The sequence below is a fragment of the Pygocentrus nattereri genome, chromosome 8, assembly GCF_015220715.1.
Source record: "Pygocentrus nattereri isolate fPygNat1 chromosome 8, fPygNat1.pri, whole genome shotgun sequence".
NCBI lineage: Eukaryota > Metazoa > Chordata > Actinopteri > Characiformes > Serrasalmidae > Pygocentrus > Pygocentrus nattereri.
In genome coordinates this window covers 7,731,078-7,749,085 of record NC_051218.1, presented here as the reverse complement: position 1 = coordinate 7,749,085, position 18,008 = coordinate 7,731,078, and the positions used below count along the sequence as shown (strand labels likewise).

General features: G+C 43.5%; 1 protein-coding gene across 2 annotated transcripts; it reads left to right on the top strand.

Moving 5' to 3' along the window:
- Nucleotides 1–1,583: 1,583 nt before the first annotated feature.
- Nucleotides 1,584–17,090, top strand: frs2b (fibroblast growth factor receptor substrate 2b). Of its 2 annotated transcripts, XM_017717229.1 has the most exons (8): nt 1,584–1,947; nt 6,396–6,505; nt 6,631–6,722; nt 7,665–7,851; nt 10,012–10,170; nt 11,644–11,807; nt 13,240–13,585; nt 14,313–17,090. In XM_017717229.1, the coding sequence occupies exons 3-8, from the start codon at nt 6,657–6,659 to the stop codon at nt 15,017–15,019; spliced, it is 1,629 nt and encodes a 542-aa protein (XP_017572718.1). In that variant the 5' UTR covers nt 1,584–1,947; nt 6,396–6,505; nt 6,631–6,656; the 3' UTR covers nt 15,020–17,090. The 2 variants fall into 2 exon arrangements, with proteins under 2 accessions (XP_017572718.1, XP_017572719.1); XM_017717230.2 differs by lacking the exons at nt 1,584–1,947; nt 6,396–6,505; nt 6,631–6,722 and adding an exon at nt 9,400–9,423 and having other exon boundaries at nt 7,746–7,851.
- Nucleotides 17,091–18,008: the final 918 nt, after the last annotated feature.

Genomic DNA, 18,008 nt, shown 5'->3' with positions numbered 1-18,008 from the left:
TCATTGTACAGCTTCATATAACATTGAGTAGACTTGCACAAACTGAAGAAACCTGATCATTGATCACTGTTCGATAAATATGGGCCATTGAGTGTCGCATCACATGCTGTCACTGTCGACAGACAATCACGCAACACTACAGCTGAGCAGCAAAAAACAACAAACAAACAAATTAAACCAAACAAAAACAGCGTAGCAGCTTCAGCACTGAAGTTTCAGGATTATATTATTAGCTAATTACTCTGTAAGACGGCTGCAAGTGAGTGGAAATTAAATTAAAACAAAACAGATGCTGAGGCCACAACACCCCAATGCCAAATTGACTGTAGTGGAAAAAATAATTTTGTTTTTGTGAGTTATTTATGGATGTTCTGTAGCTTCTAGTGTTTTGCTGATTGTGATTACAAGCACATTTTCTGTGCAGCTTTTTCTCATTTGTTGCCTGTTCACTTCTAAAAGCAGCCAGGAAGGCGTTTTCACATCTCCGCATTTCTTCTACTTGTTTCAGGGTAGCGCTGCTTACGGAGGAGAAATGAGTCTGTGCAGTTATTAAACGAATAAACTTTGTCACATGGAGTGAAAGAACCTCTGTGTCACATTACACTGAATGCAGTTTGTGCTTTAAAGTTGCTGCTTCAGCCGCTTTCAGAGGAACAGTTTCCATTTTGTCCCTCAAAGCCATCGGTATCTGAGAGAGCGAGAGCTCAGCGGGGAGCAGATGTTTGTTTGGTGTCTGTGTAAAATATCTATAGCGGCGCTATGGACCCTGATGATCTAGTGCCCCCTGCTGGCATGTGTATATGTTTAGCTTTTCACCAACTAGTTTATTGTTAGTGAGCTGCTTCAACATGTCCAGCTAACGTGGCTAATTCAGCGTTTTGATTATAGTTACCGCTCTGTAGACGTAGCTGACATTGCTGTGCTCTGACAGCCGTGAAGGAATTTTTCCACAAAGCATTTATATCCTTTATTTAGTTTGGCTCATTGCATTGTTATGTATGGAGCCCCGCTGGTAACATCCGATATAAATAAAATTAATGCGTGGCCACGCCTTATTAACCTGTGGGAATGAGATGATTAAGTTGTGGTCATGACTTAGTAAGGTGTGGGAATGAGATTGCAGCTTACTAAGCTGTGGCCACGCATTAGGATCTTGTTTCCATGCCTTACTAAGTCGCAGCCATGCATTAGGATCTTGTTCCCATGCTTTACTAAATCGTGGCCATGACTTAATCATCTCATTCCCACGCCTTACTAAGCTGTGGCCACACATTAGGATCTCGTTCCCGCGCTTTACTAAGTTGTGGCCACGACTTAATCATCTCATTTCCACGCCTTACTAAGTTGTGGTCACTCATTATTTTATTTATACAGTTTATGTCACCGGTGGGGCTCTGTGGTTGTGTGTTTGGTTGTTCAACAGTTTTGGACTCATCCTCATCCAAAGTGGGATAAACAGACCGCTCACACCGTTCACACAAAACCGAATCGGAATTCGCTTCCATTTGCCCCCATCCGCTTTCGCCACCGTAGAGCAACCCAATCGGCTCGGCAGTTATGCTCATGCGCAGTCTAAGGGCTAGCCGTTAGCCTGTTAGCCGCTAACAGCGCGACCCACTGCGGATCGGAGAAATACTGAGAGCCGTGTCGGAGAGAGCCGAAACGGAGCCGAAACCCCGTGGAGACATGACTCCACAGCCTGGAAACCCGTATAAGCCGTTATCGATCCGATAAAGCATTGAAGCACTGCGCTCGGATTCGGTTAGACAGCGGCTCTCAGTCGGAGGGAGAGTTAGCATTAGCGTTAGCATCCAGCTAGCTGCGGTGCTGTGGCGTTAGCATTAGCCAAGCCGCTAACTGCCCCGCTTTTTGCCGACACAGCGCGGATGAGAAACGCGGACTGAACTCGTCGGGCTGTGAAACGTCGCGGCCGCTCATTAAAACTCGGTAAGTATTTTTTTTTCTGTTTTAATGTTCATCTCTAGCCGGAACCTTCGCTGGCTGCGCTAAGCTAAGGCTAACGCGGATGCAGCGCCGAGTTGAAGTTGGCTTCCTATTCGCCAAGCTTCTTGTTCGAATATGCCCGGTCCACCTTAAACAGTGAGTCAGTTCCATTCTGGCGCCTCAGGCTGCAGAGTATAAAAGCCGCACGATTTAAGGTGGAACGGTGAAACTCGAAGAAGAAGCTGGCGAATAATCTATCAGCGAGTAAAACTTTTATCACCTATTGAAAGTTGATTTTCTGGATCTCCCACCACAAGTTTGGACACTCGATGCGGCCGAGCGCTGTTGACCACAGAGCCGGGAGAGAGCGTGGGTAAAGCGGGCGAAGTGACCGAGGAGCCGCCGCGGAGCTTCTTGCCGTAGCTAACTTTAGCTTAGCGCGGTTTGTTTTGCTGGATGCGCCCCACAAAAACGGCTGGTTTCCTAAAGTAAATCGCCGAAGCAGCTAAAACTAAACTTATATGGCAAGAGATAAATAAACTAGAAGCTACCTTTATTATAGAATCGAAGTTTAGCCGGATAACGTTAACTTTAACCAAATCGCCACGATAAAAAAAATCCCACAGCCTTTTTACTAATGAGCCGATCGTGTACAGTTTGCGGAAAGTCAATGTTAGTTTAAGTTAAATACGCCTGTTTTCTTCGGTCTTTAGTTTACACCACTTATATAAAGTTATGTCAGTTGCTTTATTAGAATTCCTCGTTCCACCTTAAATGGCGCTGCAGCAGCGTAGCGGTGTGTATACGCCAGAATGGAGCTGCCGCATTTTAAGGTGGAACGGGGAAATTCGAAAAAGACGCCAAGTCGAGCCTCGTTTGTTTATGTACATGTTGGCCCGAGTTAAACAGCTATAGTTGGCCGTGTTTAGCCGGTCAGCATCACATTTTCAGCTCGAATAGTGAATTTAACGTGGGATGAATTGTGCCTGAGAGGGTTTTGCGGGCTGGGAGCTGTAAGGGAAAGGCGCAGTGAGCTGAGGGCAGTGCTGGTGTGGAGCTGAGGGCCGGAGGGAGGGGCGCTTATGAAAATATTTCAGGAATTTTTCATTCTCCAAAACCATCTCGGCCCTCAGATCCGCCGCTGCTCCTCGGGGCATGGAGCTCAAACCCTGCTGCTGCTGATCCAGCCGGCCTGCTGGGCTGATCCTGCTCCGGACCCCGAGCGCATGAAACAAACTGGATTATTTAAGGGGGATTCCACCGATTTTTAAAATATGTATGCATAACTGGTTAGGATAAGTAAACAAAGCCATCCACAGAGTTGGGCTTGGCAGTATCACAATATATATCGTTATCTTATATCGTAATAAATTATGTCTCGACACTACGTTTCGTGGATGTTAGGGTGCACTCTTTTTTTTTTTTTTTTAATCACAGTTTTGATTCATGGATTGGATCTAGGGCTGAGCGTTTTGGAGAAAATATCAAATCAGAATCAGTCTTTATTAGCCAGGTTTGCTTACACATACAAGAAATTTGGTTTTGGTTACAGGAGCTCAGAATCAAATTTATTTGTGGCGCTTTTTACAATGGATGTTGTCACAAAGCAGCTTCACAGAATTCCAGAAAAGACAGAGTTTTGACATGAATGTAAAACCCCCCAGATGAGCAAGCCAGGGGCGACAGTGGCAAGGAGAAACTCCCTCAGAGCTGAGGAAGATACCTTGGGAGGAACCAGCCTCACCAGGGGGGACCCATCCTCCTCTGGTCAAACTACCTACAAAATGATTATGCTACTAATATTAATAGCAGTAGTATTAGTAGTAGTAATAGCTAGGAGTCCATGAAAACTTCAGTGTAGGGTGGGCAGCTAGTCCAAGGCAGGTGGCGGTAGCTGGGGCGTGGGCAGCTTGTCTGAAGCGGGTAGCAGGAGGGCTCGACAGTCAGTCGTTCTTCAGTGTCCGGCCAGACAGGTTTCAGACAGACATATGCATGTAGTAAATAAAGTAAAATAAAACATGCTTTCCTACTCTCATATATATATATATATATTTGTACACACACCACGCACTGTGATTACATTGTAATTGTGTTTTTTCTGGCTAATTTTGCAGCTGCAATTTAAATTGTGATTATTTTCTATAAATCAAGGTTCAGAGCAGAATATCTGCTTTTTCTGGCTTGAGGCTTCTCCTTTGAATGTGCTGTGCCAGTAAGCTGTGGTTGTGAGGTCACAAGACAGGGAAGATTGGCTGCCTCTGTTTGATCTACAGACAGTTCACAACATGCTCTGTGTTATTAGGGTTAAATTGCCCACTTAAAATGGGTATATTAGATAATGTAGGATATAAATTAAAAAAACTATACATTTGAAAATGGCTCTTTCAAACTGTTTGACAATGACACGTTTTCTTTTGCCCCCAGTGCACGTGCACACAAGGATTAATCATCGTCTCGGTATCTAAACGTGGGTTAACAGAGAGAACTGTTTAAACGGGTCAACCTCGGCAACCAAGGCAGGAACCTTGTTTAAGCTGAACTTAATTCTGGAGGCAGGCCCAAGTCAGATCAGTCAGGCTGTGGGAAAAATGTACATTTGCTTTCCATTTATTACTTAAAGGGCTTAAATAACACGTAGCCTCTTAAACTCAGTGGAACCACCGGTGGTTCCAAAACGCCTTTCATGTTCTTCATAACTTTCATATTTCATAAGCTACATTCAGAAGCTGGGCGTCGTATGAGGCTGTCACTTTTCTTTCCAGTCAAATAGACGGTGATGTCATTTTAAACCCTTATAATAAAAGAAGCTAAACTCAGTTTGTTTTTCTACTGAAAGTCAAGCCACTTTTCCACAAATCTGGGCTATAAACTATAAACAGACGGAGTGATGATCTTTAGTGATCTGCTCTGTAAACATTGCTTTTATAAAATAACACAGAGCGTCTGAGATTTTTGGTTATCAACAGTAAATTGTAAGCATATAGTGATGTATGATCATAAAACACATGCCCTGTTTATTTGAGGGGCTTTTACAAAAAAATTAATCAATAGAATAAAAATTTATTTCATGCAGTTACTGAATAATGCCTACGATTTTGTCACAAAAATCGAGATGGACAGACCAGAATATACCCTGGGGAATAAGAGGTTAAAGCAAGGAACGTTTGCCCATGTTCTTAAATGAAAACAGCATTCAAGATGTTCAGTGTTTAAATAAAATCTTATAGTAAAACCGTCAGTACTCAGTTGTTAACGTGCAGTATGAGGCTTGATCCTGCTTTGAACAACAGTGAGGGGAAAAGTAGCCTTTTCCAATTTTTTTTTTTGCTGCCACTCTGCATCGAGATTTAGGGAATTTTTAGTTTAACAGCGGTGGTCAAACCGTATCCCACACTGTTATGGTAATACTTTGGTTATCTGTGTTCCAGAAAGCTCAGATCGAAACAGCTTTGCACACATGTTTATGTCTGTATTTGCCTTCAAAAACAAGCCCCAAACCACGACACTGGTCACCCATTATCAACGGCAACTTAGTGATTGTCCATAATCATAGTGCATAATGTAGCTGGCCGTATCACGAACTTGAGGATTAAGGAATTGTGTCAAATCAAGCTCTGTTTAGCTGTTAACTTCATCTTCAGGTCACAAAAAATATTAAAATTGGGCATTTTCTGTTTCCTGTCTTTATCATATTACTGAGCTGTGGATTGGAGCAGGACTGCTGTTACAGAGAAGCTCTGAGTTATAGACTTGGAATTATTACTTATTAGACTATAAAAACTACAGACATGGCAGATTCATACTGGGTTAAAATAACAGATTTAATCAGTAATCCCTCAGATTACAGCACCTCTCCAGATTAAACTAATCCAGCTTGAAGAGGGCAAAAGCAGTTGTGGTTGAGATGTAAACAGAGCGATTTGGTGTGAAATGCTCGGTTCTAGATAAACGTACTGACTCAGAACTGTTCACAGTGGTGGTGATAGGAACCAGATGTTCCCTCTCTAAAAGCTCCTCACAGAAAGTTCCTACATGAAATGGTTCTGAATTCACTGCCTGATGACTGAGACGCTGTTTTATGATAGTTTAGAGAACTTAAACTCCATTCATGGTGGAGGGAGACATGCAAGGTGCTGTGCGGCAAAATAGTCCCAAAGAAAACTTATTATTCCAGATTTTCCACTATTTTCCATCATCAACATTCCATATAAACTCAGAAGACTTGCGTAGGTTCTCTGGTGGTTCTGGATGGTAAATGAAACGTCTATATTTGTACTGTAGTCCAGGTTTATCAGTGAGCTAAGTTGAAAGTTAGCTGGCTCAGCTGTAAATCCTGCTTTGTGAGACAGGCCGCTGATTTCGTGGTCTGGAAGTATAAAACTATCCACGGTGCTTAAGGAGGTGATTCTGTTTGGTCAGACGTGATATAAACACCCTGTCAATTCTCACAGGCTCATCATCAACATCAGCATTATCGTCACAGGCGGCTGCAGCACTTATGAAGAATGACTGTGTGTGCGCTGCTGGGGAATGAGTCAGGAACCCTGATGGCTGGATCTGGGTGAGAATCCAGAGGCATTCTCAGCTTCATCACACACAGAGCTTTCAGTATGATTTCTAATGTGTAGCTCATTTCTGTTCTGGAGAGTCATTGTGTGTGTGTTTGTGTGTCTGTGTGTGTGTTAGGCATCAAATGGTCCTCTGAAGAAGCCATGGGAAGCTGCTGGAGCTGTCCAGACAGAGAGTCAATTCCTGACAATCACCAGAGTAAATTTAAGGTGAGTGTGGGCGCTGTGGGCTGGATCTGTATGATAAGCTGTTAGTCATCAATTATCAAATCAACCCAGAACTTCCATATCGGTGCAGCTCTGATTGTGGAAGTAGAAGCCGTTGGATTTATTTCGAAGGGGTTAACGTGAATTTTTTTTTTGCTGTAAATTTACTTAATGTGTGATTGATTTGATTTATTTATTTATGGTTTACAGGTGGTTGATGTGGATGATGTTTATTTACGGGTGGTTAATGTGGATGTTTGTTTACAGGTGGATGATGCTTATTTTTTTACAGGTGGTTGATGTGGATGTTTGTTTACAGGAGGTTGATGTGGATGTTTGTTTACAGGTGGATGATGCTTATTTTTTTACAGGTGGTTGATGTGGATGTTTGTTTACAGGAGGTTGATATGGATGTTTGCTTACAGGTGGTTGATGTGGATGTTTGTTTGCTTACAGGTGGTTGATGTGGATGTTTGTTTGCTTATAGGTGGATGATGTGGATATTTTTGTTTACAGGTGGATGATGCAGATGTTTATTTATTTACAGGTGGTTAATTTGGATGTTTGTTAGTAGGTGGTTGATGCTTATTTACAGGTGGTTGATGTGGATGTTTGTTTACAGGCGGATGATGTGGATGTTTTTTTACAGGCGGATGATGCCAATGTTTGTTTATAGGTGGTTAAGTGATACTTTTTAAATCCCACAAACGGGGAAATTGGGTGATGCGGGTGTTTGTTTATGGGTGGAAGTTTGTTTACGGGCAGATGATGTGGGTGTTTGTTTATGGGTGGATGTTTGTTTACGGGCGGATGATGCGGGTGTTTGTTTACGGGCGGATGATGCGGGTGTTTGTTTACGGGCGGATGATGCGGGTGTTTGTTTACGGGCGGATGATGCGGGTGTTTGTTTACAGGCGGATGATGCGGATGTTTGTTTGTTTACAGGTGGTTAATGTGGATGATGACGGGAATGAGCTGGGTGCTGGAATCATGGAGCTGACTGAAGAGGAGCTGGTCCTCCGCACACACAAGTGTGACGCAGTCAGGTGGCCTTACCTGTGCCTGCGTCGCTATGGTTACGACTCCAACCTCTTCTCCTTTGAGAGTGGCCGCCGCTGCCAAACTGGGCAAGGTAAACAAATAATTACATGAATAAATAACACATGAGCTGCATTTTTTTTATTGTTTTGTGTGAAGTCTGGCAGTCTGTGTACTAAGGTAGCTGCGTTTCAGAAATGTGGAGATGTTCCTGCTGAAGTGATGGAACAGAATTCTTCACTTGGAACGGGTTTATAATAGAAGCCAGTGGGCAGTTGCTTCACCTGTTGTCATGTGACCACTGATTTCTATTATGAGTATTTTTGTGAGTTTGTGGGTTTGGCAGTGGCCGTTGACTGTAGGGATTGGTGTCATTAGAATATCACTGGTTATCAGGACGGCTCACATTAAGCTCAAACTTCCAATCCATTAGATTTATTGTGTGATCGCTATAGGATACTAAATTTGAATTTGGTACGGACTTAGCTTAAAGGGGAATTCCACCCATTTTTCATTTCATTGAATGTGTGAGGTGTAGTCAGAGAGGTTCAGAGCAGTTTGGTGTGAAATGGTTCAGATGTCTTTACAGTGGTGGTGATAGGAACCAGGGGTCGCCATGACTACAACACAGATATAGACATTTTATTTACCATCCAGAACCACCAGAGAACCTACACCAGTCTTCTGAGTTTATATGAAATGATGATGGAAAATAGTGATAGTGGAAAATCTGGAATAATAAGTTTTCTTTGGGGACTATTTTGCCACACAGCGCCCTGCATGTCTCCCTCCACCATGAATGGGGTTTAAGTTCTCTAAACAATCATAAAGCAGCGTCTCAGTCATCAGGCAGTGAATTCAGAACCATTTCATGTAGGAACTTTCTCTGAGGAGCTTTTAGAGGTGGACGTCTGGTTCCTATCACCACCACTGTGAACAGTTCTGACTCGGAAAGTTATAATTCTACATTTATACAGGGTGAGTCAAAAGTCACAGGACACCGTTTCATTTTATTTTATTTTTTATGCTGTCACAAGCCTCCATGATGCGGTGCTGAAGGTGGTGTTTGTTGCAGATTTTCTCAGCATACGCAATTTGTTTGACATGATCTCAGAGATAAAAGTCAATAATAAAATAAAAAATAAAATGAAACGGTGTCCTGTGACTTTTGACTCACCCTGTATAATTGTAGAATTATATAATTTAATAATCCAAGACCAGGAAAGTGTAGTTTGTAAATTGCCCTCATAATGTGTGCAGTAGAGGGTTATATTGCTGTTAAATGGACAGGACAATTAACTCTTTATGTTGGGAGTTTGTGCCCCAAGCTTTCTATCGTAGTTTCCTTCCTTCCTTATTTCCCATGCATATGAAGTTAATTATAAGTGTTTATATAAATTAAATATATATAATTTTTTTTTAACTTCTTTTAACACTGCTGTTGGTACAGTAACTGTCAGATATTCACATGGTACCCAGCTGTATGTGTTTGTTAGCACTGGCTATGTTCTGTTTATTTGCTGCCTTTTACAAACTGAAACCACTTGGCTGTAGTGTTAAGGCTCCCCGGTGATTCGGGATTGCAGCTCCGAATACAATGATTAATGTGAGACTGTTAACTTTGACCCCATGCTTTCACAAGGATGAGCTCGAGTGGCTCCACAGGGTGAGTAAAGGAGGCTTGCTGTGCCCCCCCACCCCACCCCAAAGCCCCTTCCTTAAAGCTGCAGTACACTGCACAGCGTGACCCTTGTGACAGTGGTGTTGCAGTTTGTGAACTGTTGTTTATTTCAGTCTTGTTGTTGTTTTGTTTTCATCATCAGGTTGTGTGCTGGAGATGGATAGTGAGCATCAATCAGTGGTTGTGTGGGTTGTTCGTAGGGCTGCAACAAACCATCATTTCTTAACCGTTCTATGCTCTTTTTGCCACCATCATCAAAATTTAAAGGAGACTTTTATTAAAATCGTGCAGAAGTCGTATTATAGAAAGCTTTTGAAATGAAACAGTAGAAGCCATATCACCCCCTATGCTTCCTGTAGTGTATTACAGTCTGTCAGAGTGACTGTGTGGATCATATGAACATTATAGAGCTTTAAGTGGTGTTTTTAAAAAAGCAGCGTGTGGCTAATAAAAACCCAGATCTGTATAACGTATTTCCTAATTGAGGTCGACTGAGCGTTGCAGCCCTAGTTGATGTTGTAGTTGTGATCAGCGCTGTTTTTTTAACATGCCGCTGTTTGTGCTCTCCTGCAGGGATCTTTGCCTTTAAGTGTGCGCGAGCGGAGGAAATCTTCAACATGCTGCAGGACATCATGCACAACAACAGCATCAGCGTGGTGGAGGAACCCGTGTTTGAGCCGGCGCTCACACACACCGAGCCGGACCCTCCGCTCACCCCACGCACTCCCACCAGTAAGTACAGTCTCACGTCCTGCATCGTAACCCCTACACTTCAGTATTATTAAGTGTTATTTATGTTGAACAGCTTTAGAAATCCAGCTTTACTTCTTCTGCACGCTCACTGCTCAGACATGCAGCACAACACGCGGTAAAAAAGGACCAGTTTCTTTCTTGGACGTCTGGCATGGACGTTGGTGGGTTTACATATCAAGAAATATTCGTTTCCCTTTTTCCAACATCTCTTCATTCCTCTTTACAGTTCTGGTGCCTTTCAGACTTATGTATCTTTTGGAGCGGCTGTCATGTTTTGTCTGTTAAAATAGTCTGGGTTGAATGGGTGGAGCCAAACTGATGCAGGTTGAATGGGTGGGGCTAAATGGATGCAGTGTGGGTTACATACACTATATGGCTTAAAGTATATGGCTGCTCCTCCTAATTGTTGAGTTCAGGTGTGTTGGCCACACCCATTACTGACAGGTGTATATAATCAAGCACACAGCCTTGCAGCCTCCATAGATGCACACTGGCAGTAGAACGGGTCGCACTGAAGAGCTCAGTGACTCGAGTGATGAAAGCTTGTAAAAATTTCCTGTCCGCTGCTTCGTTGCTCAATACAGAAGACCAAGCTCTCTCTGGAAGCAACATTAACACAAGAACTTCTCGTCAGGAGCTTCATGAAATGGGTGTCCACGCCTGAGCAGCTGCACGCAAGCCTAAGATCGCAATGCCAAGTGTCGGTGGGGGGGGGGGGGGGGTAAAAAAAACGCCACTGGACTCTGGAGCAGTGGAACCGTGTTCTCAGAGAAGATTCATCACTCCAATCTATCAGTCTGGTGATGAATCTAGGTTTGGAGGATGTCAGGAGAATGTTACCTACAGGAATGCAGAGCCAGCAGTAAGGTTTGGTGGAGGAGGGGTGATGGGCTGGGCTGTTTTTCATGGTTTGGGCTCTCAGTTCCAGTGAAGGGTGATGTTGAAGCTGCAGCACAGACATTGTACACAATTAAGCTTCCAGCTTTGTGGCAGCAGTTTGGGGAAGAGCCTTTCCTATTCCAGCAGGACTGAATCCCTGAGCACAAAGCAGCTCTATAAAGACATGGAGTGACCAGTTTGGTGTGGAGGAACTCCAGTGGCCGTCACAGATTCCTGACCTCAACCCCAATGAACATCTTTGGGCTGAACTGAAACAGAGACTATGAGCCAGACCCTCTCGTCCACCATCGGTGTCTGACCTCACGAATGCTCTTTTGACTGAACGGACATGGACTTTCTACAACATCTTGTAGAAAGCTTCCCTGAAGAGTGGAAGCTGCTGTAGCAGCAAAAACATGGATTTGGAACGGGACGTCCAGCAAGCTCATACGTGTGTGATGTATAGGTGTCTGCATACTTTTGCCATGTTGTGTATGCATTGAACCTGTTGGTGAGCTGATGGGCCTGCTGATGGTTTTAGGTGTGAGAGCTGAACGTGTCTGTTCTCTGCAGGTACCGCTCTTCCTGCCTTACCGAACGGGAGCCTGCGGTACCCGTCTCTGGGAGACGCCTCCTCTCACCCCTCCAGCAGACACCCGTCAGTGGGCAGTACCCGCCTGCCCTCAGTGGGAGAGGAGTCCACACACCCACTGCTGCTGCCGGACGACTCCGTGCGGGTAAGTGCTGAGCGCAGTCATGTGACCTGTAGAGAGGGCAGCAGATTATAACTACAGCAGCAGAGCGCTGGTTAGATCAGGGTGTGAAACTCAGCCAGTACAAGGGCTGTATTAAAAAATCTGATTTTATTTAATTTTTAAATACTGTTGTGCTGCAACCTGAACTGGCATTAATTATTCAAAATTTGCAAAAACTTCAACAGTAAAACATGGGCACTTGAAGTAGATTTGAAATATTACATTTGAAATATTCAAAATTTGAACATCTGCAGGAGCTCAGTCTTTTAAACCTAGCTATCTGCTTGGTCTGGACTCCTGGCATCCTTTCATTGCTGCAAGTTCATTAAGATTTGTGCTCAGTTTCTGAGCTGATGTTGGGTTTTTATATTGGTTGACCTGCAGCTGAAATGCATTATGGTGATATGACTGTCGAATCCTGTAGAATTGAGGCGTAACTGCGGTCCCACAGACTTTTGACGGGGTAGGCGAGTCGGAGTGAACGTAACATTGCAGAGAATGCTGGGGACTGCAGTGCAGCCTAGTGTGAAATGAGCTAATATTAATAGAAAATTAAAATACTTCTACAGGCTGGTTAGATGTTAATGATAAGTTTATTGAAAATAAGTTTCATGCTTTAGCATATTATTATGGTATTGTTTAAATATTCTGAATATGTAAACTATTTCTTTCTAATTAATTAATTAATTAGGACTGGGACTAACCCCAGCATGATGCATAGCTTGATTTGCAGATGTCTTAGTAGTGACAAACGATAAATCTAGCAGTGCTTTTGAAATTTCTTGATGTATTTCACAAATATATTACAGCATTACATAATCAGATAATACTTAAGTTGGCTTCAATGAAGTTAATGAGCCCTTGCTTTCTCAGTGCTGCCAATCCATGCTAAAAAAATGTTTTTTTTTCTGTTAAAATTAGACCCAAGCCTTACAGTTTTATGTATTCTAATAAAATATAAAAGCACATTTTTAGATGTTTATATATCTTTAAACTATTCTTATAAAATGATTTGAAGTGGTAAATAAATGTCAGGTCCTAGATACGATAAGAAAAATGAATAAAATAGAGATGAAGAAGACTAAACAAATTGCTTGCTGTGGAACGTTATGGATATAACGCTCATTATTACTGATATAATTCTCATTATTTAACACTCAAAATGAATATTATGGTGTAATATCACAGAACACCTCTTTAATATGTGTTGAGTTTCATGAATCGTTTGTAATGATATGTCATATTTCCTGTGGTGTTGAGGGTGGAACTGTTAGCAAAGGGAGGTTCAGGTGTATTTAATAATGCAGGATTTCTCAGTAAAGCTCAAAGTGCGGACTGTCCACCAGAAATGTTCCTGACCATCTCATTCTGCCCCCTCGGAACACACGTGCTGATGTGTGGTGTTTGTGTTTAGGGCCACACGTATGTGAACACGACGGGTCTGCTGGAGGATCAGCACGGTGCTTTAGATGCCCCCCCACCCCGCAGCCCCCCTGCAGTGGAGGGGGACGAGGATTTGCAGGCTCCGGAGCCAGGCCCACGGGTCCAGCTGGAGGTGGAGGGAGCCCGCTTCGTCCTCGGCCCCACACCTGTCCAGAGGCAGCTGATGGCCCGGGAGAGGCAGCAGGAGGCCGGCCGGGCGAGCGAGGGTGCAGCCAGGCCCGCCCAGAACGCTGTTGCTAACACTAACGCTAACGGTACAGTGGCGCCTCCGCCCAGGCCGGGCACGGCAGAACCGGACAGCACCACATTTAAAAAAGGTAAGGAAAAAAATTATTCAGAATTCAGTTGTTTGGGAATAGGATGGTAAAAGAACATTTCTGATTGTTTGATTATGTCGTTGATATAATATTATCCTGGCATTGTTCAAATAAAATATGTGAAGAACAGGCAGGTAAATTCATAGACGCATACAACATCTCTAATATCTTTACATTATATATGCTTATCGCAGTATGTCGGAAAATTGAAACGGTACGATTATTGTTAGTGTAGTGTATTATTAATCTCAATCTCTAATCTCAGATGATTCTTCAAGGGTTCCTAATGAAAGACGAAGGTTCTATGTAGAACATGAACACTTAACTACTTGCATGCTTAAATGGTTCTTTGCATAGTGAAATGGTTCTTCAGATTGATGGAGAATGTGTTGTATGTGGTTCTCTATAGAAACTTTTTATACAAGCTCGAACTTTTAACAATAGCAGAACCATATATTGGTACTATATAGAACCCATTTAAAAAAAAAAAAAGGCTCTATACAGACCCATAAATAGTGCGTTCTCCATCAGTCTGAAGAATTTTCACTGTGCAAAGAACCATATACGCATGCAGTGTTGGTTTATTATTCAATGACTAATCTTAATGTTTATTGATCATTTATAATACATACCGGAATTGTCCGGTATGTATTATAAATTGTTCTGTAAATGCTATGAATTATTAATTGTTGTTGTTGTTGTTGTTGTTGTTGTTGTTGTTTTGCAGAGAGTGGCCGGTTGGACGATGCTCCAGATCAATTGAACGGTCCTGTTCCCGTTCCTGTTCCCGTTCACGTTCCTGTCCCGGCCATGTACGGTCCGTCCCGCCGCAGGACGCGTCCGCCACCTCTCAGTCCCGATGCCAATGTCAACAACTCAGCCCAGCGTAGAACAGCCCTGCTGGACTACGAGAACCTGCCAGCACTGCCGCCGCTCCGAGAGGACCCGAAGGCCGGCTCCGAGGAAGAGGACGAGTCCCTACGGTCCACGAAGCATCCGCAGCCGCTCAACGGCTTCACACACAACCACCGGGGGCAGTGCAGCCCGGATGCCGCCCACCTCTACATAAACACAGAGAACGTCACGGCGCCCCCTAGCTCGGGGAAGTTGGAGTCGGCCCGCTGGCGCGATCGCTCCGCCCCCAGCGTCTTCAGCTTCGACTTCCGCCGGCCCTGCGAGCCGCACGCCCTCAACTACATAGAGGTGGAGACGGAACCTGACAGGGAGCGAGAGAGGGGGTCGGACTCAAGCGCCCCGCAGACCCCCAAAACCCCAACGTCTCCCCTCCCGCAGACACCCACGCGCCGCACCGAATTGTACGCCGTGATCGACGTGGAGCGGACGGCTGCCATGTCCAGCCTGCAGAAAGCACTGCCACGTTACGACGGTACCTCCAGGAAAACGCGCCACAACAGCGTGGACCTGCCCATGTGAGCCCCCCCCGCCAAACCTACCCTCCCATCCCTCGACACTCTGTTCCCTCTGAGGCAGGGTCATCAGGGTCGCTTTGGAGGGCGAAAGCTTCCAGCGCGGTTTGGTGATTTCACTACTCTGATACACCGACTAGGGCTGCACAGTATATCACAGAATATAACACTATATACTCTAAACACGACGGGGAAACAAAACCTCCCTTTACGTTATTTTCATAAACGGTTAGGAGATCCTGCTGTATTGGCTATTCTGTAGCATTGCGTCATTTACAGGAATAGTCCAATCATACATGCATTTTTGACTGGAAACAGTCACACGGTTATTGGAATCGGAAACGGTACGATTATTGGAGTTTTAGGTTGTCGTTTGTTATTCAGTGTGATGTCGGCCTTTGAAATAGATATTACAAAAGACTTTGGTATGAAAATGAGCTCCCTGATCAACATATTAGAATCATTTCATGCATGTGTAACAAAAGTGGTTTTATATCATTGAAAACAGTGACTCCAAACTTTTAAATGGTGATCTTTGCAACACAGATGTGCAGATGAGCTCCAGGCACTGCCTGTATCTCAAACCTGGATGAGTTTCTGGTGCATTCACGTGATCCTGCACATGTAAAGAAGCATTAATCTGGCTTCGCCTACGTCACATCCAGGGTTGTAATATATTGCAAGATGCATTGCAGTCACAGTTGTCCACTGCTGTTCAAGTGTGGAGTCATCGTCCTGTTGGTAGTTGTTACTGAAATGGTGTAGACCACCAAGCAAACAGCATTAAAGCACTTCATCATTTTAAAATGATCATTTAGCCACGTCGGGAGTTTTTCACACCACATCGCACGTCTTTAAATATTTTTTGCACAGACTCAGAAGGTCCAGCTCGATGTTCAGGTCTCAAATGAGCTCAGGATCAACATCATACTGATAAAGATGTGACAACAGTATAATTGACTCATCCTCAGAGACGCTCCTTCACCAAGTTTAGACTAGAGTTTAGAGTCCTCTGAATTATCAGCTTCATCTGCTTGGCAAAGGGGTACCCGTGTTTCATACAGTTACACACCTCCACCAGAGATGGCTCCAAATCCCCTAAACTTACATGGTACAGCTATAGCTATTAAATAAAGCTATTCAGATTAAAGCTGCTAACAGTTTCTTGTTACAAAATAACTATGAATAGCTCAGATTGTCACCCTTTTTGAAATATAAGGCATCAAACCTTCACTCAGCTGTACTTCTTCCCATTCATCATCGAGTCTTAGTTTTCACAGCTACAGATTGTTTAGCATCATCAAATCATTTTCTCTGTGTTTCTGCAACAAAATTCATCATTGTAAACAACATTTAAATGGCAGTGTGGCTGCAGTAGGTGGCACTGTGCAGCACGAACAGTTGAGTAAATTTAGGTGTATCAGAGCAGCAAAGTTCACCGGACTGCACTGGACCGAAGCCCTCCAGGACCGAGACTGATGACGTCTGGTCTGATGAGCTCATTTGAAGAGGAAGCAGCTGGTCAGAATATCACTCTGCTTGTATCGGAGGGAACATTGCGCCCGCCCCGCCCCACCCCGCCCCACCCCACGCTGCACCTTTTTATATAAATAAACTGTTTATAAACTCCAAAGGCAGGTGGGCTCACACTCACGAATGTCAGCTTTTTCAGAACACCTGTAGAACCTTTTTTTGACATAGTTGGACGAGTCGCTCTGTGAGAGGTGCAGGCCGACGGACGGCGCGGCTTCGCCACACACAATCATTTTATTCCTATGGTAATATAACTACTACTCCCCTTACACTCATTTTCCAGTGCCTGTGTATTGTGGTTTTATTATGTTAATAACAAGGTTGGACTACAGTCCTTGTCCATTTCATACAAATCAGTATTACTGATCAAAGCATTCCTGTTTGTTTTCAGTTGTTTTGTTTTTCCTTTATATTGAAATGACACTACAGGTTGTTGTAATATCAATATCCAGGGACGTTACGGTACACTACAGCTGCAATTTCTCTCTGACTGCATATAGATTTCACTACTCAGCACAATAAAAGTCTATTTTGTTTGATTCATATTTGTCAGTCTGAGGGACGTGACTGAGTTGATGTCCTTCTGTCGTGCTCAAAACACACAGAACGCCCAGCTTGTTTTCATTGTGCTTTTCTCCCATCTCCCTGTTCACGTGGGGTTGCAGGAGTCAGTGGCTCTTTATGGATTTTATGGTCCAAGACAGATGAGGCTGTGATCAACCCACCTTTACATAAGCAGAGGGAGACCCTAGTTAACAATGTTGTCGAGGAAATGGAGATCAGAGAAAAAATTCTAAATAAAGTCCACACCTGGATTATATCCAGATAGATTCCACGTTGAAAATACAGGTGTAAATGCACCCAATTAAGGTCCTTCAGATCAGCCTTGAATTTTAATATTTTACTTTGACTCAAGTATTTTTTGTATTGTTTGAAGTATCCATGTCAGACCGTAACCAGGTGTGAATACATCCTCCTGTCCAAACCACAATCCACATTCGAAACCCCTCCCCCTTCTGTTCTGAATATGGGAAGACTGCCCACTCGACACCTCGATTAAACAGGCATTGCTTTCCTGTCACAATTACTACAATCATCTATTCTGATCTAATTCCCCATAATTCAGTGTGAGGTGTAAAATGGTTCAGATGTCTTTACAGTGGTGGTGATCAAAACCAGGTGTCTACAACCCCAATTCCAGTGAAGTTGGGACATTGTGTAAAACATAAATAAAAACAGAATACTGATTTGCAAATCCTTTTCAACCCATATTCAACTGAATACACTACAAAGACAAGATATTTAATGTTCAAACAGATAAACTTTATTTTGCAAATATTCACTCATTTTGAATTTGATGCCTGCAACACGTTCCAAAGAAGTTGGGACAGGGGCATGTTTACCACTGTGTTACATCACCTTTCCTTTTAACAACACTCACTAAGCGTTTGGGAACTGAGGAC

Excerpts from the sequence above, each read along its gene's own strand:
- frs2b (XM_017717229.1), top strand. The coding sequence starts at position 6,657 with ATGGGAAGCTGCTGGAGCTGTCCAGACAGAGAGTCAATTCCTGACAAT. Across the intron at positions 6,723-7,664 it reads ATCACCAGAGTAAATTTAAG|GTGGTTAATGTGGATGATGA; the intron begins GTGAGTGTGGGC and ends GTTTGTTTACAG. Across the intron at positions 7,852-10,011 it reads CCGCTGCCAAACTGGGCAAG|GGATCTTTGCCTTTAAGTGT; the intron begins GTAAACAAATAA and ends GCTCTCCTGCAG.